The 24,984-nt window shown below is 41.8% G+C and overlaps 1 protein-coding gene across 6 annotated transcripts; it reads right to left on the bottom strand.

Annotated features, from left to right (window-relative positions):
- Positions 1 to 1,510: 1,510 nt before the first annotated feature.
- Positions 1,511 to 24,961, bottom strand: LOC135540237 (lysine-specific demethylase 2B-like). 6 transcript variants are annotated; one of them, XM_064966781.1, is made up of 13 exons: positions 24,856 to 24,961; positions 24,180 to 24,275; positions 22,563 to 23,598; positions 22,238 to 22,452; positions 8,612 to 8,836; positions 7,973 to 8,113; positions 7,050 to 7,138; positions 6,091 to 6,388; positions 5,095 to 5,903; positions 4,608 to 4,771; positions 4,311 to 4,472; positions 3,837 to 4,055; positions 1,511 to 3,345 (listed from the first exon to the last, which is right to left on the bottom strand). In XM_064966781.1, the coding sequence occupies exons 4-13, from the start codon at positions 22,289 to 22,291 to the stop codon at positions 3,164 to 3,166; spliced, it is 2,343 nt and encodes a 780-aa protein (XP_064822853.1). In that variant the 5' UTR covers positions 22,292 to 22,452; positions 22,563 to 23,598; positions 24,180 to 24,275; positions 24,856 to 24,961; the 3' UTR covers positions 1,511 to 3,163. The 6 variants fall into 6 exon arrangements, with proteins under 6 accessions (XP_064822853.1, XP_064822862.1, XP_064822868.1 ...); XM_064966790.1 differs by lacking the exon at positions 22,563 to 23,598; XM_064966796.1 differs by having other exon boundaries at positions 6,091 to 6,381; positions 7,052 to 7,138; positions 22,238 to 23,598.
- Positions 24,962 to 24,984: the final 23 nt, after the last annotated feature.

The raw sequence follows: 24,984 nt of genomic DNA on the forward strand, positions 1-24,984 counted from the left end.
TCCAAAATATCTTTCAAGCTGTCAGTCATTCCCTTGATAGTGAGAGCCTCTTGGTGGATGCTGCAGTGTACCCAAGTGGCGTCGGGAGCAACTGCTTGCATGCGCATTACCACTCCACTATGTCTCCCTGTATTGTATCAGTACAGATACCAACACATCTTGACCATCAAAGTCCATTTGATGTCACAAAGTTGTCCAGTACATTAAAAATATCCTCTCCTGTTGTCCTGGTTTCCAGTGGTTTGCAGAAGAGGATGTCTTCCTTAATCGACCCCCCATAAACGTAACGGACATATACCAGGAGCTGTGCCAGGCCCGCCATGTCTGTTGACTCCAGCTGTAAAGCACAGAATTCACTGGCTTGTATGTGAAGCAGTGATTGTTTCAAAACATGTCACTGATGCGTCTGGAAACAGTGTTGTTTGATGGCATTGTCTGTATAGGTTTTTGGACCTTTTCCCCCAGCATTGTCCCAGCCATATCCGCGGTAGCAGGAAGAATGAAGTCCTCCACAATAGTATGGCGCTTGCATGTTCTAGCCACTCAGTAGCTCACCATATAAGACGCTTCTAGCCCCTTCTTAGTAATGGTATCTGTTGGTTTTATACATGTCTTACTAATCGAAATTCATCTTAATTCTCACTCAAATTGGCATGTTTTGTTTCTAAATGTCTGCGCAAGAGTGAAGGTTTCATCAAGTTGTGAGTTATGTGCAAAAGTACTATAACACAGTGGCTAAGGAAAGGCACTACTTCCAATACAAGTGAACCCCAAATCAATGTAGTTCTCATCATATTTGAGCCTCTTCGATGGTCCAACATCCCTGTCTGTTTGGTGCTTTCCCGGGTAAGGGTGCAGTAGCTCTTCGGCAGCATCAGATTCACAACTGTCAGTGTCCATGCTAGCTGGGCTAACAACAAATGTAGAATTACTGGTGCTAGCGGTGCTAGCATTGGATGTGCTCGTGGAAGCAGAACTTGTGTCATCGACAGGTGCAGTACTGCTACTACCAGCAGTACTATCAGTAGAGCTGGTATGTGTCTCTATGGATGAGGGCCTTGCTTTTTTTTAACCATTTATCAATTTTTCGAGCAAACTGAATGAGCAGCAGCTACATTTGGCTACATATGGACCTTTAATGGAATTCCCGCGAGATTTAGTTGGCGTACCCCCGACGGCATTGCGCCTACCCCAGTTTGGGAATACCTGTTGTAGGTTGAACTAGTGTTTAGAGTGCCAGATTAGGCCTTTGTCTAGGAGAGGACAGCTGCAGACAGCAGCTTCCATGTGACAGACGTTTGAATGTAAAACTAAAAAACATGGTTAATACATGACCCGAGTTGGGTGAGAAGGTTCCAGAAAGGTCCATACACCAATGTCCTTTCCTGCTCATTGAAAGCTAAGCCACCCGAGGTCACCAGTTACCCTGGCATTTAGGAAATTCTCTGCTGTGCCCTATCAAAAGGCCACACAACTGAGGGGGGGGAATGTTATAGTATATGAAAATACATTTTATACATAGAAATATACTTTTAATGACAATCATAGCACTAGATTTTAGATTTACAAATATAAACAACTACATCATGTGCATCTGTATTCAAGGTGGCCAATATCATTCACTTGTGACATTGTAGGTCACGGTCAACAGAAAATGGCAAATTATAATTACATCACAATTATGGATAATAACTAATATAAATAAATACAAAATGAATAGATAGTCGATCTTGAATTAAAAATAGGATGATCAAATGCTCTTTCAAAGAAACTCATTACATGCCAAGTCTGGAGGCCACTGTGACTGTATGCACCTGTGGAAACAGTGAAGGGGCAGTCTGCAGTTACTACACTCATTTTTGGATTAGAAATTAATGATAAATACTCATTGATTCTTGAAAATACCTTACAAATGCCTTATGAGCTTAGTTCAACTATCGTATCCCATCAGAACTCAAAATATAAGCTTGTAATCCTCCAATGTTTGTAAACAAACTGTATTGCCTCAAAACATGGTTAAAACTATAATTATGATATCTTGGATGGTCAGTCGTTGCATTCTTGTAAGTCTTCGATTTGAGAGGGATTACATTTCTCCAGGCCCAGCCCTCAGCCTTTTACCAAAACAGAGGCGGGGATCGCTTTGTTATTGTTTTAAATGTGGATTGGCCCTTTAAAGCAGATGATTCAATTACTTGACAGAATCTCACATTATGGGCTCTTGAGTGCTAAAACATGTGAAACAACAGATTGACATATGTACGAAACATAGGAAAATGCAGAAGGTACTGAGAGATTGAAAAAATACATTTGACTAACATTCCTTATGTCAATATTTATTGACTGATTAATTTCAAGATATATTCATTAACCCAACCATATTTGCAACATTTATTCAATTCTTATTTACTTAAACATTTAAAACATGTATTATTTCATAATAATAGTCTTATGTTCATTTTTTAAAGTAAAGTATTAAATTAATTCCAGTCCAAGTCAGTAACTACCATTAACTTGTAATGTCACCTTCAGAATTTGGCACATGATACCAGGTAAAAAAAATAGCATCCAAAAATACATATTACCATCGGTGTCAAGTCAAGCTGATTTAAAGTACTGTAGGTCAATATTCAGATCTAAGAGTTGAAATCTGGGGTGAGTATGGTACTGCATACATAAAGCTTCACTATAACGTCAAATGTTATCCCAATGCATGAATTATTGTTGTACAAAAAAAATGTCTTAAACATTTAACATGTATAAGTAATAGAAAACAAATCCCCCAACAAATTAAATCCAACAAACACAAGCCTTTGAAAAAGGTACAATCTTAACACAAAAAGAAACTACTTTATGCTTTGTTTTCCCTCCCCATCTCCTGTCCATGACATCTTTGCCTTTCAGTACAAGGATGGGTTTGTAACATCCAGAAAGACATTGATGCAAACATTTTGACCATCCCCCTTGTTAATTTACACGCTTCTGCTCCTCTCATCAACTCATGTGACATTGTTCATTCACAAATCTAACACAGTAGATTCTCCAATGAAGAAGAAACAAACATACAAAACCAACCAGTGCAGGCTTGATGGGGGAAACCTTGTCTTGCTCCATTTAGTGCAAAGGGTAGTTATTTTTTGCTGTTTGGCCTTGATGTCTGTGTCTAACTGAGTTTCTGCAGTAATTTGTCCTCTTTGAGTCCAAACTGTACACTCACAGACATCTCTGCTATGAACTGTTCACAGGCCGTCTTGGTCACCTGTTTGCAATAGCGCAGGTCAATGTGACAGATGCTTCCACAGCGCTTGAAGAAGGTAAGGGAATGGTCTGTCACCCTATTACAAACTTGAGGCGGAGACAAAAACAGAGCCAGGCATGAGGAAACCGAAGAGCCGGATTGAATATTATGAAGCCTAAATGCAACATAAAGACTTGCAAACTATTATAGAAATAACTGAAATCAAGATAAGACAGAAAATAAATACATATTCAATATTCTTTAATATTAAGAGAAAAATAAGTGAAATAGCTTGTTCTATAATAGTTATGACTGATAACACGATGTATAATGTACAATTGTATAATGTAACTAGTGTAGAAAAATTCAATAAAAAGTTTAAATAAGTGGTATGTATCCAAAATGTGTTTAGAATGTACATGTAACAACAAAAGAAAAAGCTGTAAAAAGTTACATTTTGTCCTCCGAAGGTAGCCCCCAAAAAATAAACAAGTGACAGCAGAGTAAATAAAAACAGCCTCTGTGCTGTTGTATTACTCTAGCCCCTAGTGCTAATACTGAGGTTGTGAGAGTGGTGTGATTGACTGAGGGTTCCTACCTGACAGGTTGATCTCTGCGAGTGAATCTCTGGTTGTGGTCCCTGCGGCCGTCAGCAGGTTGACCGAATGGTCGTTGATGTGGTTGCAGTAGCTCAGGTCCAGTCGGGAAAGTAACGGCATGTGTCTGATAATCAGACGCAGAGAGGCATCTGTGATGTCCAGCCCGACCAGACGCAAGTCCAGGATGTTCCTCAGTTTACAGCGGTTGTCCAACTGACCTGAGGGTGGAGAGCAGGAACAAAACAGGAGTGATTTCTCATCTCGCAGTCAAACATGGCGAGTAATCTCATACATTTTCGTTAACATCCTTTAATTAAACGTGAACTATCTTAAGATACACTTATTTTTCTTCTTAATGGTTTTTAGAAAGAAACGCCTCCCAGTCCTGTCACACCCAGGAGAACCACCAGAGGTTGCTATAATACACTCATTTCAATTTCACCTAACTCTCCCCTCTTGATGCAGGTGGTTACCTGGTCTGTTATCGGTCGGGGGCGACAGCAGGTCCCTCATCTGGGCATCTTTGAGCCCTTCCACCCACTGCACATCCAGGGTGCGCAGCAGAGGGCAGCTAGAGGTGCAGAGGGCAGACACAGCCACCCACGAGCACCCTGAGAGCAGCAACACCCGCAGACCTGCAGGACACAGAGCGAAGTACTGTCAGACGGGTTTCAACGCTGAGACACAATCACATATGGACAGTCTCTGGTGTCTGGCCGAAACATTTTCCTCTCCCGTAGATCACAGGTTCACGTGGTCCTGGTATGTACCTGGTAAGCGGTTTATTAGCCAGCTCAGCTGCTTCTTGGAGATGTTGGTCCAGCTGAGGTCCAGTGAGAGGGGCTGTCTGCGGATGATGCCACTCAGCATGAGGGGAGTTATAGATTTACAGCGGTTCAGATCGATGTTGGTCCACAGTCTTTTATCACAGCACCTGTCAGAGATAGACAATATAAATACACACTCACTATCTGGCTTGGACTAAAATTCACAATGTTCTAGATAATTAGTATATTTGAATGTGAGTGTTAAAGAGATTGAACGGGATCTTAAGCACTTACAAATTAGTAACATATTTTACGAATTGGAATTCCTACATTTTTTTATGCAGGACGTAACACATCATACGAAATGGATGATGTACACAATGGTGCACAATTATCAGGGACCCAACTTTTATAACGCATCTTTATTTTATGTTTTATAGTCCCTTAAATGTAAAGTAAAAATATGAGTGGGAATAGTAAGAGCTCTCACCATCTATTCCATGTCTTGCAGACACGCATACAGACACACAGCTCCTTGTGTGTGAAGTGCCCAAAGAGCTTCATCCAGACCTCTCGCTGAACTGCATGGGTCTTCCCGTCCACCAGGGGCAGTCTGTCTGGCGGGGGGCTGATGGGGGGTGGCCGGATTACGTGGCGCTCCATTTGGACACACTTGGGTGGGGAGCGTGGGGGCAGGGGCCGGGTGCCAGGGGAGCTCCTGTTGAAGCCCAGAGGGGTGATCTGGCTGGGGTAGAAGTGGCGCAGCTCCCAGGGGGTGCCGTTCATTTCCTTGGTCCGGAGGTGGGGGCGCTCCCCTCCCAGGTCACTGCCGATGTGAAAGCCCCTCTTGGGCTCCTCATTCTCACTCTCTGGCTCCACCTTGAGGGGCTGGCGGTTCTCATTGGCTAGGCAGTCCTCAGTCTTTTGGATCTCCTGGTTCAGTGCTTTGCTCAGCTCCTTGTTGGGTAAACGGCGTTTGCGGCGCGCTTTGGGGCGTGGGCCCTTCTCCTGGGGTTCACTGCCACTCTCGCTGCTGGGGCCAGCCTGTGGCGAGCTGCAGTGAGACTGGTCACTGTCTAGAACAGGAGTTTTGAGAGGAGGCCTTGGAAAGTTTGTCTTTGTGTCTTTGCCATCCCCATCCTCTGCCCAGTCCTCGGTATCTCCTAAACGATCTCTCCTCTCCAGGCCTCGCCAGAACAGAGAGTCCGTCTCCTCCTCATCCACTTCCTCCTCCTGGTCTTCCTCCTCAGTCTTGATCTGATGAAGGAGTTTGGGGAACAGAGGTTCATCTGCCTTTCCCTGTGGAGGAGAGGGAGGTTTAGTTAGAGAGCATGTTCAACTATGGATACCAGAGCACATATCAACATCCAAACATTTTACAAAAGGAGTTGCTTGGCACAGCATGAAAATTGCCATGCATAGTCAATGAGTAACATTATACTAACAGACACTGAAACATAAACCACATTATGAAATCGGAGTCTACCTTCTTCCTCACACTGAAGTCCTCTTCCTCGTCATCGTCGAAGAGCTTCCTCTTCTTCCTCAGTTTGTCCTCAGGTCTGGGCCGAGGCAGGGTGCTGGGGGTCAGGACTGGGGGGTGTCTGTGGAGGGGCTCCCGTTCCTCAGGTCTGTGTCTTGAGATATCATCCCCCTCAGGCTTTCTCTTGGCTGTAGACGTAGACGTGGCCTCACCCTCCTCCTTGACTGCCTTCTGCTCCTTCAGCAGGGAGCCAGGGAGGTTAGACGCATACTTGAACCCTGGTCCCCTTTTTTGCTTGCAGACCAAAAGGTGGAAAAACAGGGAAGACAACTTTATATATTTCGCCTATCACGACAGGGTCACCAAACTGAGATACTGTACTTGTTTCAATGGTGAAACAAGTCAGACATTGTAAACTACTTAGACTGTGACTGTGCCACTTCTAGAGAATTAGATGTTTGTTTCCTTCCCGTGTAACAGACACAGGGTATTGAACCATGTGATATAGTAAGTAGATGAACAGGAAGTAAGAAACCACAAAGTAAAGACATTATGAAATGCCTCTGACGTTAAAGAATAATTATTTGAAGAGTGTTTTCCAAAGATGGTTCACAGCACTGTTTCCTAATCCAACATCAGATGACAAAATTGGTGTGTGCTTTATCTTTGGAGAAAGGGGAAACTAAAATATCAATTTCATATTAATGCTTGTGAACTTGAGAATATATAGTATTCTATGATGGCTGCCTACAGTAAGTCCTTAAAATGATGCATTCATATACAGGATATTTACAACTTGTAGTGAATTTGAGGTTTAAAAGGTCTTCTGAAGTTTATAATTTTAAATGTATCAACCGCTACAAAGTATCAATTAACTATAATCCACATATCCTTTAGCTGCAGGATTAAGTTCCTGCTGTAGCAAACTGGCTCAAATTAAGATCCTACATTTGTAGGTACTCACTTTTCCGGTTTTCCCAGCGTAGTTGCATTTGGGACATTCCCAACAGTTAGGAAGTTCATCGTTCACCACGCCAGAAGCATCTTTTACCTGAAAAGCATGAAGTAAAAGAGAGAGTTAAGACGAAAAGGGCAGAAGGGGAGTCAGTCTAATGTAGAATGTGTTCAGCACAGAGAGACATTAACAGGGAACTGAAACTGACTGCTGTCACCTCTTTGTGTGAGGCAGTTTAACACCTTATTTTCTGACACATCTAAAAAGTGAGAAACTCTAGCAAACAACCTCCTCTAACAATGAAAAAAAAAAATCAATATTCTTCAGAAATACCTTACCATAAGTGTGTTATGTGCCTGGAATACAACAAACACAAAGGCTGTGTTCCTAATATCTGATGTAGTTCACAACTTCACTTCATTAGAACAGGTTCGAGCAAGGACATGCTATGACATGTTATGCTTTGGCTGAATGGCTCCTAAGAGTGCATGGGCAGCTTTGCATTTTATTTGCATCCGGCTCCACCCAGCAATGTCGAAAACACTGCAAAGTCGTATTCAAGCATCATGTGATTTCAACTGGACACAGCCTACTGCAAGTCTGGCTGGAGGAGGGAAAGTGATGAGGTGATTCAGTGTCAAACAACAACAGGAAGTCCCCACCACACCAATGACTCATCAAGTTGCCTTGTAAAACTATTTGACAGTCAGAACACAGTGAATCACCTGCCGTCAGTACAAAGGCAAACATTCCAGGATTTTGCCTTCATTTGTGTGTCAAAGCATATAAATCACTCAACCGTATCATAAACATTCAGGTGAATCTCACTCACACAAATAAGGAATCATCAAACTCATCAGGTGGAGGCTTGGCCTCGTGTTCAGTCATGGTTGTGTTCAATCACGACTCGACATGCTCATCCTGTCTCACCTTTAAGCAGTTGGGGTGGACAATCTCATTGCAGATGGAGCACTCCATGAGCATGACGTTGAACTTGTCCTCCTCCTCCAATGTGTCCTCCTTCCCTGCTTCTCCGCACACCACACACACAGCTGTGTGGGGCAGGACAGGCTGCAAAGGACAAATACAAAAACACATTCACTGACAACTGTCAATCTCATTGACAGTAACACACACAGTGTCTCCATTATGCCGGTGTGCAATAATATTTGCAAATAGTGTTGATAAGCTGCTACTGGTCATTCTGTTTCCTGTTTTAGGAAAATCATTAACAGACATTGGCGACTATGCCAAGCCGTAGACAAATATCCACTGAATGGTCTCAACAGAATCGAGAGACCTTTGACACATGAATGAGTCATACTGTTGCAAAAATAAAAATGTTAGCACTCACTTTCTGAGGTCTCGCTCTGTATCACTGTACTTCTGGTTGGTTCTTGCTTACACTGACCATTCTTTCAGACCCTGAGCTGTGAACCTGTCTTATGGTTTTCATTGCATTTGTGACACAGCACTGTAGCACTGGATAAGACAAAATAGGCTAACTGAACGATCTGCTAAATAGTATGAATGATGAAAAGCCAGTGTGGTTACTATGGCTTCACTCACTGCAATGCACTGCCTCATGATACAGGACTGCTTCATGCGCCCTGGTCCTCCAAACTTCTTCATGTCTTTACAGAAGTGACATTCTCCACACTCAGTTCGGAGGCACGCCTCACACTTTCGGCAGCGTGTTCTCCTGCGTCTGGCGCCAGACGCACTGCGATTGGACGGCAGCTTGACCGCTGCTGAAGTTCCCATCTTGGGCTTTGGCCGGTTGGCTTCTCGTTGCTGCAGAGAGAAAAATAATACAATTTATGTTAAAACATCCATTAGCTCTTGTCCCTGGAAGTAGACTTTTTGAGTCCGGTCATTGGCTCCCTGGTCCTCTCCAACCAATATTCAAACCTGAGTATTTGGAAACTACTTTAGAAAGGAAAGTCAAATGGGCACTATTGCCTAAGACAGTAACCTACATTCTGCTTCATTCTGGAACACAAAACATCTAGTATGGTCTACTCCTGACAGTCATAAAGCTAGTGAAACAGTACTGCACTGAAGACACCGGCTGCGAGCCACATACAGTACCTTTCTAAACCTCTCTAAATGCCAAATCTGTAAATCAGCCTCTGTCCAAGAAAATAAAAAGATTCTCTCCCACCCCGTGACACCGCAAATAGTTAGAGGTTCACAGGTAAAAATTAATTCCAATGCTCTTTACCCGAGCCTAGAGCCACCAGAACAATAAACATGAGATATTCCCTACGCCATTACTGAGAAATGTATTTTTTGCTGCAGAGGCGAGTGTTTCCTTGGCAACACAGTTCCCCTGCTTTTCCTAACCATTTGAATAGAATAATGAAAGGAGATGAGAACTAGCAGAAACATATTGTACTTTAGCTTTAAATGGGAGGGCTGTGGAGAGGTTAGGATTGTTTTGAAATTGAACATTTTCATCACCCCTCTGGCAGTACTAAAACTGTTACTTTATTTTCTCATAAAGTACAAATATCACTTCAGGCCCGAGGAGACACACTGGAAAAACAGAGTTGAATGTGCTACTGTAGATTGGTTCATTCATTCCTCTGGAAGCTGTTCTTACTGGCACTAAAAGCACTGTTTATGGGGTGAGATCGATTAGTGTAGAATCTGCTGCTTGTCACTCAGTCCCAGTCGAGCATTATGTCCTGCCTCTGATCTCCTGCAAAGGACATCTATAAGGCTGATACGCTGTTTACACAACCTACTCCACAAAATAAAAGGTACAACCACTTGCATGGTGTCAAATATGAATGCTTTAATCTGGAGGTTTGCGTGTGTATTTCTGGCAAAATTATCTACCACTGTGTGAGCCAGTAGGTCCATCCATTAAAGAAACTAAATCACAAGACAGCAACACACACAGGTCCACAAAAAATGTCTTACCACCTGGCAATGCTCCTCAGTTAAGGATTAATACACAACAGTGAAAACCTTCCACTCCCAAACAAATACTGAGAAACATTGCCACGTCACAGCCCTTACATAACCATCCTCCTGGAACAGATATAGCTAATAAGGACCAAACCGCCATCATATAAAAGCAGATGGAATTCTTGCAGAGGGCTTAAAGAGAGAGAAGAAAACCCCCATTGAGAACAAAGTGTTCCTTTATGAATCCTAGAATAAGATGTCCCTGGAGAGACATACCACAAGACGATCCTTCACCAGAAAGCTTTTCTTCAGGTCTGGAAAGAGAGTTGTTATAATAACCTTTCACCTTCGTCTAATCTTTGGCCATCCTCAAGCATCACTCCAGATCCTAAACAGATACTCAAGCATAAACGGTTGTTGTTGACGCAACATCCAACTGGAAATGGGAAACAGACTACAATCTGATGGTTTTCCAAAGAACTCTGTTCAACCAAGGAGTGTATGGAAAGGTATACAAGGAAGACATCAGAAGGAGGGCTGAGGCTGCAAATGCTATGACTATCAGCATTGCGCAACATTCAAGTGTGATTGGCACATTCCTGGCATTGTCTTAAAATGTTGAAATTCCTCAGATTTTTTAGAGAGCTTTAAACAGAAATCTCTACAACATTATATCCAACACAACAGATCACCAAAGCAATCAATGTGGGACTATTAGAAACCCACGTGTGCTATATGACCCATTTTCCTCTCAAACAAACTCCTGCTCACCCTGAAGGAGTCCTTGAATAAAGTAGCCGATACCCTCGTTCCAAATATTCAAGTTAATTGTGCAACAGCGTTAGCATGACAAAATGCTTAACAAAGTGTTCTGTGTATGTGAGTTATGAAAAGAGTGATGTTCTTCAAATATCTGTTCTGCCAAGGGGGCATGAGTTTGTTTATCTTTTATTTGGTTTAATCAACAAGTGTATGGTCCGTCCAGGCCATGTTATGTGAAACCTCTGAATTACAGGAGAAAGTATTAAATATGGTGGCTAAAATGAGGAGTGATCCTCCTCCTATGCCTCTCTTCCAAGAAATCAGAACTCCAATTTTTAAGACATGTGTATCGTCTTTAAAAAAAAAACTAAAGTCGTCTGAGTCAAAAGTAGGCCTATGAAACACTAATGTGTTGATTGTTTACAAAAGCATCTTGACCTATAATAGACCCAGACTGATTACCAACACTTACTGTAACTTGGCTGACTAATGTGCTAGGAATGTTAGGTTTGTTTGATGAGGCCCTAAAACACTAGGCCGAGATGGGGGCCTTATCTGATCAGTTTCACTGTGGATCCCAGTGCTGTGGGAGGAAGTCACAGGGTTCACCATCTGCCTGGCTTCAGTGGACCACAGCACACCACAACAATGCACACAAAAGGGAGGGAAGTCCATGACATCTCCACAACTGCGCCAAAAGAATAAGATTCAAATAACCCACTTCATAAACAATGACTGAGTGGGTGTGTGGGTTTCATTTTGTATTTCACCTTTATTTAACCAGGTAGGCTAGTTGAGAACAAGTTCAACTGCAACCTGGCCAAGAATAAACCAAAGCAGTTCAACACATACGACAACAGAGTTACACATGGAATAAGCAAACATACAGTCAATAACACCGTAGAAAAACATTTATATACAGTGTGTGCAAATGAGGTAAGATAAGAGAGGCAAGGCAATAAATAGGCCATGGTGGCAAAGTAATTACAATATACTAATTAAACACTGGAGTGATTGATGTGCAGAAGATGAATGTGCAAGTAGAGATACTGGGGTGCAAAAGGAGCTAGATGAATAAATAAATAAATACAGTATGGGGATGAGGTAGTTCAATGGGCTATATTACAGATGGGCTATGTACAGGTGCAGTGATCTGTGAGCTGCTCTGACAGCTGGTGCTTAAAGCTAGTGAGGGAGATATGAGTCTCCAGCTTCAGTGATTTTTGCAGTTCGTTCCAGTCATTGGCAGCAGAGAACTGGAAGGATAGGCGGCCAAAGTAGGAATTGGCTTTGGGGGGTGACTAGTGAGATAGATCTGCTGGAGCGTGTGCTATGGGTGGGTGCTGCTATGGTGACCAGTGAGCTGAGATAAGGCGGGGCTTTACCAAGCAGAGACTTGTAGATGACCTGGAGCCAGTGGGTTTGGCGATGAGTATGAAGCGAGGGCCAGCCAACGAGAGCGTACAGGTCGCAGTGGTGGGTAGTATATGGGGCTATGGTGACAAAACGGATGGCACTGTGATAGACTGCATCCAATTTGTTGAGTAGAGTGTTGGGGGCTATTTTGTAAATGACATCGCCGAAGTCGAGGATCGGTAGGATGGTCAGTTTTACGAGGGTATGTGTGGCAGCATGAGTGAAGGAGGCTTTGTTGCGAAATATGAAGCCGATTCTAGATGTAATTTTGGATTGGAGATGCTTAATGTGAGACTGAAAGGAGAGTTTAAAGTCTAACCAGACACCTAGGTATTTGTCCACATATTCTAAGTCAGAACCGTCCAGAGTAGTGATGCTGGACAGGCGGGCGGGCAGGTGCGGGCATCGATCGGTTGAAGAGCATGAATTTAGTTTTACTTGCATTTAAGAGCAGTTGGAGACCACAGAAGGAGTGTTGTACGGCATTGAAGCTCGTCTGAAGGTTAGTTATCACAGTGTCCAAAGAAGGGCCAGAAGTACACAGAATGGTGTCGTCTGCGTAGAGGTGGATCAGAGAATTACCAGCAGCAAGAGCGACATCATTGATGCATACAGAGAAGAGAGTCTGCCCGAGAATTGAACCCTTTGGCACCCCCATAGAGACTGCCAGAGGTCCGGACAACAGGCCCTCTGATTTGACACACTGAACTCTATCAGAGAAGTAGTTGGTGAACCTGGAGAGGCAGTCATTTGAGTAACCAAGGCTGTTGAATCTGCCGATAAGAATGTGGTGATTGACAGAGTCGAAAGCCTTGGCCAGGTCGATGAATACGGCTGCACAGTAATGTCTCTTATCGATGGCGGTTATGATATCGTTTAGGACCTTGAAGTCGGAACTTTACATACACTTAGGTTGGAGTCATTAAAACTTGTTTTTCAACCACTCCACAAATTTCTTGTTAACAAACTATAGTTTTGACAAGTCGGTTAGGGCATCTACTTTGTGCATGGCACAAGTAATTTTTCCAACAATTGTTTACAGACCGATTATTTCACAACTCCAGTGGGTCAGAAGTTTACATACACTAAGTTGACTGTGCCTTTAAACAGCTTGAAAAATTCCAGAAAATGGTGTCATGGCTTTAGAAGGTTCTGATAGGCTAATTGACATCATTTGAGTCAATTGGATGTGTACCTGTGGATGTATTTCAAGGCCTACCTTCAAACTCAGTGCCTCTTTGCTTGACATCATGTAAAAATCAAAAGAAATCAGCCAAGACCTCAGAAAAACATTATAGTCCTCCACAAGTCTGGTTCATACTTGGGAGCAATTTCCAAATGCCTGAAGGTACCACATTCATCTGTACAAACAATAGTATGCAAGTATAAATACCATAGGACCACACAGCCGTCATACCGCTCAAGAAGGAGACGCGTTCTGTCTCCTAGAGATATTTTTTATTTATTTTTTATTTCACCTTTATTTAACCAGGTAGGCTAGTTGAGAACAAGTTCTCATTTGCAACTGCGACCTGGCCAAGATAAAGCATAGCAGTGTAAACAGACAACAGAGTTACACATGGAGCAAACAATTAACAAGTCAATAACACAGTAGAAAAAAGGGAGTCTATATACATTGTGTGCAAAAGGCATGAGGAGGTAGGCGAATAATTACAGTTTTGCAGATTAACACTGGAGTGATAAATGATCAGATGGTCATGTACAGGTAGAGATATTGGTGTGCAAAAGAGCAGAAAAGTAAATAAATATAAACAGTATGGGGATGAGGTAGATAAAAATGGGTGGGCTATTTACCGATAGACTATGTACAGCTGCAGCGATCGGTTAGCTGCTCAGATAGCAGATGTTTAAGGTTGGTGAGGGAGATAAAAGTCTCCAACTTCAGCGATTTTTGCAATTCGTTCCAGTCACAGGCAGCAGAGAACTGGAACGAAAGGCGGCCAAATGAGGTGTTGGCTTTAGGGATGATCAGTGAGATACACCTGCTGGAGCGCGTGCTACGAGTGGGTGTTGCCATCGTGACCAGTGAACTGAGATAAGGCGGAGCTTTACCTAGCATGGACTTGTAGATGACCTGGAGCCAGTGGGTCTGGCGACGTATATGTAGCGAGGGCCAACCGACTAGAGCATACAGGTCGCAGTGGTGGGTGGTATGAGGTGCTTTAGTGACAAAAAGGATGGCACTGTGATAAACTGCATCCAGTTTGCTGAGTAGAGTGTTGGAAGCAATTTTGTAGATGACATCGCCGAAGTCGAGGATCGGTAGAATAGTCAGTTTTACTAGGGTAAGTTTGGCGGCGTGAGTGAAGGAGGCTTTGTTGCGGAATAGAAAGCCGTTGAACGTACTCTGGTGCGAAAAGTGCAAATCAATCTCAGCACAACAGCAAAGGACCTTGTGAAGATGCTGGAGGAAACAGGTACAAAGGTATCTATATCCACAGTAAAACGAGTCCTATATCGACATAACCTGAAAGGCCGCTTAGCAAGGAAGCCACTGCTCCAAAACCGACATAAAAAAGCCAGACTATGGTTTGCAACTGCACATGGGGACATAGATCATACTTTTTGAATGTCCACTGGTCTGATGAAACAAAAATAGAACTGTTGTTTGGCCATAATGACCATCGTTATGTTTGGAGGAAAAAGGGGGAGGCTTTCAAGCCTAAGAACACCATCCCAACTGTGAAGCACGGGGGTGGCAGCATTATGTTGTGGGGGTGCAGGGGGACTGGTGCACTTCACAAAATAGAGATCATGAGATAGGAAAATTATGTGGATATATTGAAGCAACATCTCAAGACATCAGTGTCTTTGCTATCCTTTGCTGCTGTTCTGGGATTGATTGAGTTAATGCTTGGTCGCAAATGGGTCTTCCAAATGGACAATGACCCCAAGCATACTTCCAAAGTTGTGGCAAAATGGCTTAAGGACAACAAAGTCAAGGTATTGGAGTGGCCATCACAAAGCCCTGACCTCAATCCTATAGAACATTTGTCGGCAGAACTGAAAAAGCATGTGCGAGCAAGGAGGCCTTCAAACCTAACACAGTTACACAAGCTCTGTCAGCAGGAATGGGCCAAAATTCACCCAACTTATTGTGGGAAGCTTGTGGAAGGCTACCCGAAAAGTTTGACCCAAGTTGAACCATTTAAAGGCAATGCTATCAAATACTAACTGAGTGTATGTAAACTTCTGACCCACTGGGAATGTGATGAAATAAATAAAAGCTGAAATAGATCACTCGCTATTATTATTCTGACATTTCACATTCTTAAAATAAAGTGGTGATCCTAACTAACCTAAGACAGGGAATTTTTACTAGGAATAAATGTCAGGAATTGTGAAAAACTGAGTTTAAATGTATTTGGCTAACGTGTATGTAAAGTTCCGACTTCAACTATATATACACACACACACACATACAAGACCAGTTCTTTATGTCCATTACATGCAAGACATATTTTATCTAGTCTTCATTATATCCTGTTTTATTCCGACAAAAAAGGAATATTCCTTCATGGGTAGTGTGATGCCTAAGTTTAACTTACAATCGACTGACACAGCCAGGCTTCTTCTGACTTTATATGGCGGTTGGCAAGGTGCATTACCATCACCAACTGGACTGGAGTGTGAACCGCAGTTCATCTTTCAATCACCCACGTGGGTATAATGTATAATAAAAACCAATGAGGAGATGGGAGAGGTATGACTTGCAACACGTCAAGCATCACAAATAGAACCAAGTTCTATTTAAGCGCCTGGCTACGCAGACACATTGAAACGCGCGAGCAGTGTGGGTGCAATGATTGATTAACATGTATGTGTACATTTATTTTGCAACGCACGAGACGCAGGCGGTGTGGTCAGCATAACATGCACTCTGCCTCCTCCAATACGAGCACCTATTCCTAGCACACCTAGAACCTAATGCTTCAAAATAAGCTAAATATTTGTAATTTACCTTTTAAATGTATTACCTTTTGTGTGTGGCATAAACACACAACCAGACAATGATTTAATCTGATTAGGCTACTTCAAAAGTCTAATGTAGGCATGCGGTTTGCAACACCCTTGCCAATATATCCTCTTTTTGGGAATTATCACTTAAATAACCACTATTTTGCACATAACACATTTTACTGACACAAAAAGATCCCAGATCCCACTAGCGTATTTTGTTTTGTCAACAAAATACTGACATTTGCTGCTTCCATCAGGACTGTCGTGCCATTTTATATCCGGCATGTACTTGACTCGCATAAAAATATTGGATGGAAACCTGGTTAATCTGAAGCCATTTTGAGGATGCTAGAATTACATTTTGTCAAGCCATTTTGCTATTTATATGGATACATCTATAACAATGAGCTAATGAGGCACAATTGTCCCTTGCATAGAAAATGTGCTCACTCGTCAGGACACTGTTGTTCAGAGGAGCTAGCCAACAACAGCTAACCAACAACACAGATAACAAAATCACTCCAAACTGAAGCTGGAAAGACTGCAAACTAGCTGCACTTCATTTCGTTTGACTTTTTTACAATTTACATTTCTTTGTATATATGCATAAATATTATGCCAGCTGATTCATGAATTTGACAAGCTGAGAAACGCTGCCTGCCTGCCTTGTCTAGTCCCGACTCCTGAGTTCATTACTTTTGGACAGCTGGAGATCAAATTTGAATATTGAAACAACGTTAGAAATTGTTGGAGAGACAGACAGCAAGGTTAATACATATCTCTGCGGTTGAAAACAAAATGTTAGTTTAAAAGAAATGTGAGAATGTCTAGATACTTGATCTTCACTATAAAAAGTTTATCAATTGCTTGGCTGGGCTGATGAGACAGTGGATTGCGCAGTCAGATGGAACAGAGTAAACAGGTATTTTAGCATCATAGATTTAGCCGGTGGTAATATGTTTTAACCAATCAGGATTAGACATGATTATTTTATCATATTATACAAGTAAACTTGGAGTCACGTGATGGTATGTTGTGTGGTCCTCCCACTATGATTTGGGAACGGTTGTAATTTATTAGGCTACAGATTAAATAAATGATGAACTTCACAGGGTGGTGAAAGTGCACGGGATGAGCATGATGTTCAATAAATATCTAGGGTCTTATTCTGGTGACATGATGATCAATGGTTGGCAATTACTAAGTGCCAATACCAGGCTGGGCACATTTGTTATACCGACACATTTTTTTGTGACAAATGCGATGGAAACCTATTTAACTTTAACCATACATGGGAATGTAACTGCAAAAGTAATTTTCATGTGCACTATGTATTTACGCACAGACTTTTATCTGCAACAAGTCAATTTGATGGAAACAACTCTGAAAATGTGCATATTGTTTTTATGCAGATTTTTGAATATTCGCATGAAAATCTGCTGCCAATTGGATGGAGCCCTAGCTATAGACACCCTAAAGACTCTGCCAAGTGCGCTAGTCCAGTGTCGCGTTGATAATGCCTGCAACATCATGGTTCACCAGCAGCCCCAAACATCTAAAGAATAAGATACAGACCAGCCAAAACAAGCATGTAAGAATTGTACTTAAACTCCCCCCCCATCTGGAGGTTGAGCATTTCAAGCAGCTAGGCTGGCTATCTGTAGAAAGAAATAGTAGAATTAATTCAACTTGGTCTGGTCCACAGAATTATCAGACTCAGCCCCCTGGTACTAACCAAAAAGGTTTAAATTTGTCAGAGATGTCCATCAGCATAATACAAGAGCCAGAGACACTAATATTCACTGTTTTAAATTTAAGAGTCTCACTGGTAAGAACACATTTGTATATACTGGCACTGTTGAATGGAATAAACTACCACAGGAACTCAAAGTCATAGCAACCATAACCACTTTTTAAAAGAATGTCAAAAGCTGGCTTATGTGTGAACAGTAGAATGTCTGTAATGTGTCTATGTGAAAACAAATAGGGACCACAATGGAAATAAGCCCCGACTTTATGGTGTAATCCCAGTCACTTTAAAAAATTGTTGTGCTCTGTATTGTGCATTTTTATTTTTTACTGGCAAATAACAAATCTAATCAATCCAAATTGTGCATCACGGTCATTTGATGAATGGAAATAAACATTTGTTAAAAAACACCAAAACGTTTAATGATATTCAGAGATTGTCAAGCCAAACCTTTGATACTGGGTAGGCCTTCAAGGTAGGGTGGGATAAATGTTCTGTTTGTCGAGATTTGACAGTCTTTTTATTTGTATTAATTAGGGATCCCCATTAGCTGCTGCCTATTCTTCTTGGGGTCCAAACACATTTAGGCACTTACATTACATATAAACATTATTACACCACTACATATCTACAATACAAAATGTATAATACAACCATATAACAACATTACAATGTACGTGTGTGTAGAGGGTGTGTGCTAGCGCTTGTGTGCGTATGCGTGTCTGTACCTTTTTGTCTCTCTTCAAAGTCCCCGCTGTTCCACAAGGTGTGTTTTTACCCGTTTTTTTTTTACATCTGATTATACTGCTTGCATAAGTTACCTGATGTGGAATAGAGTTCCATGTAATCATGGCTCTATGTAGTACTGTTCACCTCCCATAGTCTGTTCTTGACTTGAGGATTGTGAAGAGACCTTTGGTGTCTTGTGGGGTATGCATGGGTGTCCGAACTGTGTGTTAGTAGTTTAAACAGACAGCTCGGTACATTCAGCTTGTCAACACCTCTTACAAAAACAAGTAGTGATGAAGTCAATCTCTCCTCCACTTCGAGCCATGAGAGACTGATATGCATATCATTGATATTAGCTCCCCGTGTACATTTAAGGGGAAGCCGTGCTGTCCTGTTCTGAGCCAATTGTAATTTTCCTAATTCCCTCTTTGCAGCACCTGACCACACTACTGAACAATAATCAGGTGTGACAAAACTAAGGCCTGTAGGACCTGCCTTGTTGATAGTGTTGTTAAGAAGGCAGAGCTGTGCTTTATTATGAACAGACTTCTCCCCAGTTTAGCCACTGTTGTATCAATAGGTTTTGACCATGCAGGTTTACAATCCAGGGTTACTCCAAGCAGTTTATTCACCTCAACTTGCTCATTTTCCACATTATTCATTACAAGATTTAGTTCAGGTTTGGTGAATGATTTGTCCCAAATACAATTGATTTTATTTTTTGAAATATTTCGGACTAAATTATTCCTTGCCATCCATTCTGAAACTAAATGCAGCTCTTTGTTAAGTGTTGCAGTCATATCACTCAATGTAGTAGCTGACGTATATAGACACACTTGCATGTTGTTAGTAAAAATTACTTTTTTCAAAGGGGCCTAAACATCTGCCCTGGGGAATACCTGATTCTTCCTGGATTATGTTAGAGGCGCTTCCATTAAAGAACACCATCTGTGTTCTGTTAAACAGGTAACCCTTTATCGACAATAGAGCAGGGGGTGTAAAGCCATAACATACGTTTTTCCATCAGCATACTATGATCAATAATTTATTTTGGTGCTGACAATGCAAACCATGATATTGAAGCACACAAGGTCAGTATACTCAGTTTATTGGTTGTTTGGTGCATTGGCCCATAACCCTGTGTGTCATCAACTGTGAGCATGCTGAAGTGGCATAGTCGATATCCATGTTTATAAACACAGGATCGATATTGTTATTTGTGGTCATAAATATTATTTTGAGTTCATTCGGGGGGGGGGGGTAAAATTCGAACTAACCCTTAGCTAGGTTGCATGCCTAACTATGCTGCAGAGCTGTCTGACAAATAATTTGACTAGTCCATCAAATAGATGAGGCATATGTATCGTATGTGAAATGGCTAGCTAGTTAGCGGTGGTGCTGTAAATAGCGTTTCAATCGGTGACGTCACTTGCTCTGAGACCTTGAAGTAGTGGTTCCCCTTGCTCTGCAAGGGCCACAGATTTTGTGGAGCGATGGGTAACGATGCTTCGTGGGTGACTGTTGTTGATGTGTGCAGAGGGTCCCTGGTTCGGGCGTGGGGACGGACTAAAGTTATACTGTTACACATACTTTCACGAAATGTTTGTCCCTCTCATCATTGTATTGTGTACTTTCCTCCCTCAAAGGTCTATGCGGTCTGTGTGTATCTAACCTGTAGCAGGTGTTAAAGTTATCTGACACTGAGAAATGTCGGTGGAAACGCCTTTATGCGCAAATATTGATATAACAACCATCACATGGAAATAAACTTGGAGTCACGTGATGATATGTTGTGTGGTCCTCCCATTACGACTCGGGAAAGCATGCACTTTATTAGGCTACAGCTGGAATAATATACACTTATCCAGTACACAGATGCATGTGACTCTTGGCGGCAGTAAGAAACCATCTCCATCTGCACCCATTCAACATACATTTATGTTATTACTTCTAAACTAAATATTTTTGGGGGGTTTGTCATACCCTTCCAATTAAGTGTTAGTTCTTGATTGTATTATGAAATGCACTCAAACAATATGTAAATAAAGGCTTTTTTTTGCGGCGTTCTAAAACTCCCTTGTTCTGCCACAAACGGCAATGTTTGTAAACACAGAAAGGGATCGACACATGATGAACTTCACAGGGTAGTAAATGTGCAAGGTGATGAGCTTGATGCTTCTTTACAATAAATATCGAGGGTCTTATTCTGGTGACATGATGATCGATGCTTGGCTGCCATTTGACAAATACAAATAATAGCGCTCATCCATAATAATCTCAATGTAGGTCGCCTACACGCACTGTATCTGCGTTTGTTTGATATAAACATCTCTGGTGGGAAAATGTGCATACTGAATATTAGAATATTCGCATTTAAATCTGTCGCAAATTGGATGGAAACCAAGCTACTGTGTGTAGTTAAATACCATGTTTATGGCTAAACTATGTTGATTATTTGCTTCATGAAAACTACAACTCCCTTCAACCCAGCGTTCCACATAGTTCTTGACTTGAATTCTCTCGTAAATTATTTTATTTCCCTTGAGAAGACACCATTGGCTCACAATAAACATAACTAAATGGAATTCAAGTAACTGAACCAATGTCGCTCAATTTGTTGTTTAATAACCGAAAAAAACGACATATCGGTTAATTATTCAACACTATTGTCGGGTAATATACAACTAAAAGTCTCCAAACAGGCAAGAGCGGTCAACCGCTGTAAGAGCAGCTCATTGTTCCCTCTCCCCATCCCCCTCCCCAGTTCGGTTCCTGCAAAATAACATTGCCTCCAGCCCTCTTAAAGGCACAGAGCATGGTTAGGTGTGAGTATGAGCAGTTAAACACGGAAGAAATAAGTATGTCTGCCCAGAGAGCTAGACCTGAATGTGACAATGGTGCTACATCAGGCATGGTCTGATTTAGCGTAATCTATTTACTTTAGTTTTAGAAAAAGTTAACACTGAGCCTCAGGTGAAGTGTAGTGAAAGGCCTCACATGTATAGTCATGCTCCACTACTCTCCCACACCCTGACTGTTCACACAAAAATACCAGTCACAATGAACGATCCTCTTCCATGATCACAGTAACTTGACCAAGAACACAATCTGACAGATCAGTGTGTGACAAATAGCTGGTAGACAACAGAGGGGGACAATGTATATTCATTGTGTCCTCTTCAGGGTTTTTGTTGAGAAAGGTGTGTTCCAAAGGTGAGAGGATTCTGGATCACATTTAAAGCCAAGCAATTATTGGGATCAACGAACTACTTTGGTGAGCAGCTCATTCTTTTCTTGCTAGGGTCTGAGATAGGTCATCTGGATACAACAACATGAGCCAGGGACAGGAGAAGGTGTCTGTATGACCTCTTAAATAGCCATCTCTTGCCCAGTGGATGAGTTCTCTTACCAAAACAACAAACCATGTTTCCCTTTTCCATCCATTCCCTAGTCAAATTATTATCCTATTCCTGCTTATGGTACTAAGTGTGTGGGGATAGAGAAAAGAAAGAGATAGAAGGCAGGGAGGGAAAATACATTCTACTCACAGGATTACTGGTCTAAAGCCCCCCCCCCCACCGAGAAAGACAAAACAGCATGCAGATTAGAAACCCAACGTGGCTAATGTTCTGTTCTCTGACCTGTTCAGATTCTGAATCATAATCCTCTTCGTCTGCACTCAGTGACAAGGCCATGGTTCCTCTCTTCTCATCGTCTGTCCAGCGTTGTAGAGAAAACTGACATGGCTGAAGCCTCCAGCCCTGCTGCTGTTCCCTGCTGCTGTTCCCAGCTCACTCGTCACCCTTTCTCCGTCTCTCTCCCTCCCTCTCTCCACACACAGTTCAGAACCAAGCAGCTGTACAGGCACACACACGGCGACAGGAAGCCTCATGAATATGCACAGGAAAGGTCAGGAGAGACAGGGGGCAGGCAAAGCCAATGGAGAGGCAGATTGCATTTGTTTACAGGGTTGCTTACAAAGGGCACCCAGAGTCAGAGTGGGACTAGAGGGTGGTAGGGAGGGAATGGTCAAGAATAGTACAGATGGGCAATGTGAAGACATCTGGCTCCTTGGGAATAAAGGGAGTGGCATGTTATCACACAAAAAAAATCATAATGATTTAGGACATGTTTCACTTTACTACAGTGACAGATATACAGGTTGACGTTTATTGTTATAAGTCTTGTCCTGGAGGCAGAATTGAGTGATTTCCCTTTAGATAGGCCTGCTGCAAAGTCAAAATTGGCTCTATTGTAAAAATTCATGAAAACAAAACATATGTTTCTTGGTCTTAATTTAAGGTTAGGCGTTAGGGTTAGCAGTGTGGTTAAGAGTAGGTTTAAAATCAGATGTTATGACAGTGGCTGTGCCAGCTGGTGACTACTCTGCAGAGCTGCCTCCAGAACAAGATTCATGAAGAAAACCTCTAAACTGCGACAGACACAGGAAGCAATCAGCTGCTCTGGGTTTGATTGCTCTGCCCTTAATGTCTACAGATAGAGGACAAAGTACCCAACTCATGATTTCTTGGTAGTTCAAAGCAGAAATAATTAATTGCCAGTAACTAAAGTACTCATGTAGGACATTATTCATTGGAAGTACTTTCATTGGAAGATTTACATCTCATTTCTGCACAAGTATTACCAATTTAACAAGAGTGTCATCATGACCATCATTATACTGTTTAAGTCTGATCTAATAATGTCCAGAACCCTATTTGTTCTTGTTGACATTTTGTGAAATTCTTGCATCTATGCATATGAACAGATTACACAGTAGGAGATTCTAATACAATTGTTAGATTAAAATATGATGGACAAAGAGTCAGCTGCACACTCCTTCCCCCCCACAACCCTTCATTTGTTGGGGCATGGACTCTACAAGCTGTTGAAACCATTCCACAGGGATGCTGGCCCATGTTGATTCCAATGCTTCCCACAGTTGTGTCAAGTTGGCTGGATGTTTTATGGGTGGTGGACCATTCTTGATGCACACGGGATACTGTTGAGCATGGAAAAACCCAGTGGCGTTGCAGTTTTTGACACAAACCGGTGTGCCTGGCACCTACTACCATACGCAGTTCAAAAGACACATACATTAATTTCTTGCCCATTCACCCTCTGAATGGCACACATACACAATCCATGTCTCAAGGCTTAAAAATCCTTCTTTAACCTGTCCCCCCCTTCATCTACACTGATTGAAGTGGATTTAACAAGTGACCTCAATAACGGATACTTAGTTTCACCTGGTCAGTCTACGTAATAGGAAGAAAAGGTGTTCTTAATATTTTGTATACTCGTTATAATGTGCATTATAGTGGACAACAATTCTACAAACCTCCAAAGAGTGTGTTTAGGTAAGAGGTAAGAAAGATTTACGGGATTTTTTGGGGGCAGTATAATCTGGTCACAAATGGCATTAACAGTTGTGATTGGAATGTTCTACATGCCCAGATGGGCCTTGTTCAAATCAAAAATCAAATCAAATGTTATTTGTCACATGCGCCAAATACAACAGGTGTAGACAGTGAAATGTTCTCTGACATCAGGGACATAGTACATGATTGTGTCCTCACCTACCTTGTCTTTAATACCTGGTCAGTGCATTCAGTGCAGAAACCTGCTCCCAAGACCAATGAGAAGTTTCACAGTGCAGATACTCAAAGCCAGCAGCACCTGTGTGTGAGGGAAGAGACAAGTATTGAGATCCAGCGCACATAAAATCAGAGCAATAAAAAGGGCAAAACATATTGGACTAGTATAAAATGTTCATAAAATAGATTAAAAGGGATACCAATAAAGAAGTTAAACACATGAAAATAATTCATAACAAGCACTCGCCTACAAAATTATTTCTAGGCCTTTATTCTCAGGGCTTCATCGAGTTGTCATAATAGCCTATGGCATCCACTAGGTGTCAGTCAAAGATGGCTGCTCAATAGCACGTCTTCCATCATATCCATTAATTGGATAATTAATCCATAAAAACGTGCTAGTTTGCCTTAAAGAATGCGACCATCCAACAGCACATATTGCACATATAATTTACCAACACGTTCAATGTCACAGATGCATCGAATTATTACAGATGGAATTCTGGTACTAGAATATTGTCAATATTATATGGCTGAAATGCAAATGAAAAAGTATGGTAGCATTTATGCAATAGTATAGGCTATGGACACACACATTTAAATATAATCATCCCACGGTATTCAACACGTTGTTTGCATTCTTTAGGCGAAATTGATGTTACCTATTCAAAAGTGCACCCACAGATCTAGACATACAACCCCACCGAGGAAATCTACTGGAATGTTCATAGGCGCACTACAACTACCGCAAGCAGTAAACTGCGCCGCACACAGAAACAGCATTGGATTGT

The sequence above is a fragment of the Oncorhynchus masou genome, chromosome 1, assembly GCF_036934945.1.
Source record: "Oncorhynchus masou masou isolate Uvic2021 chromosome 1, UVic_Omas_1.1, whole genome shotgun sequence".
In the NCBI taxonomy this organism is placed as follows: Eukaryota; Metazoa; Chordata; class Actinopteri; order Salmoniformes; family Salmonidae; genus Oncorhynchus; species Oncorhynchus masou.

Bases quoted from the DNA above. Each gene is read 5' to 3' on its own strand.
- LOC135540237 (XM_064966790.1), bottom strand. From the start codon at position 22,291: ATGGCCTTGTCACTGAGTGCAGACGAAGAGGATTATGATTCAGAATCT. The intron at 7,139-7,972 runs GTGAGACAGGAT...CATGCTTTTCAG, and splicing joins TCCACCCCAACTGCTTAAAG to GTAAAAGATGCTTCTGGCGT. The intron at 4,473-4,607 runs GTACATACCAGG...TGTGTCCTGCAG, and splicing joins GCTAATAAACCGCTTACCAG to GTCTGCGGGTGTTGCTGCTC.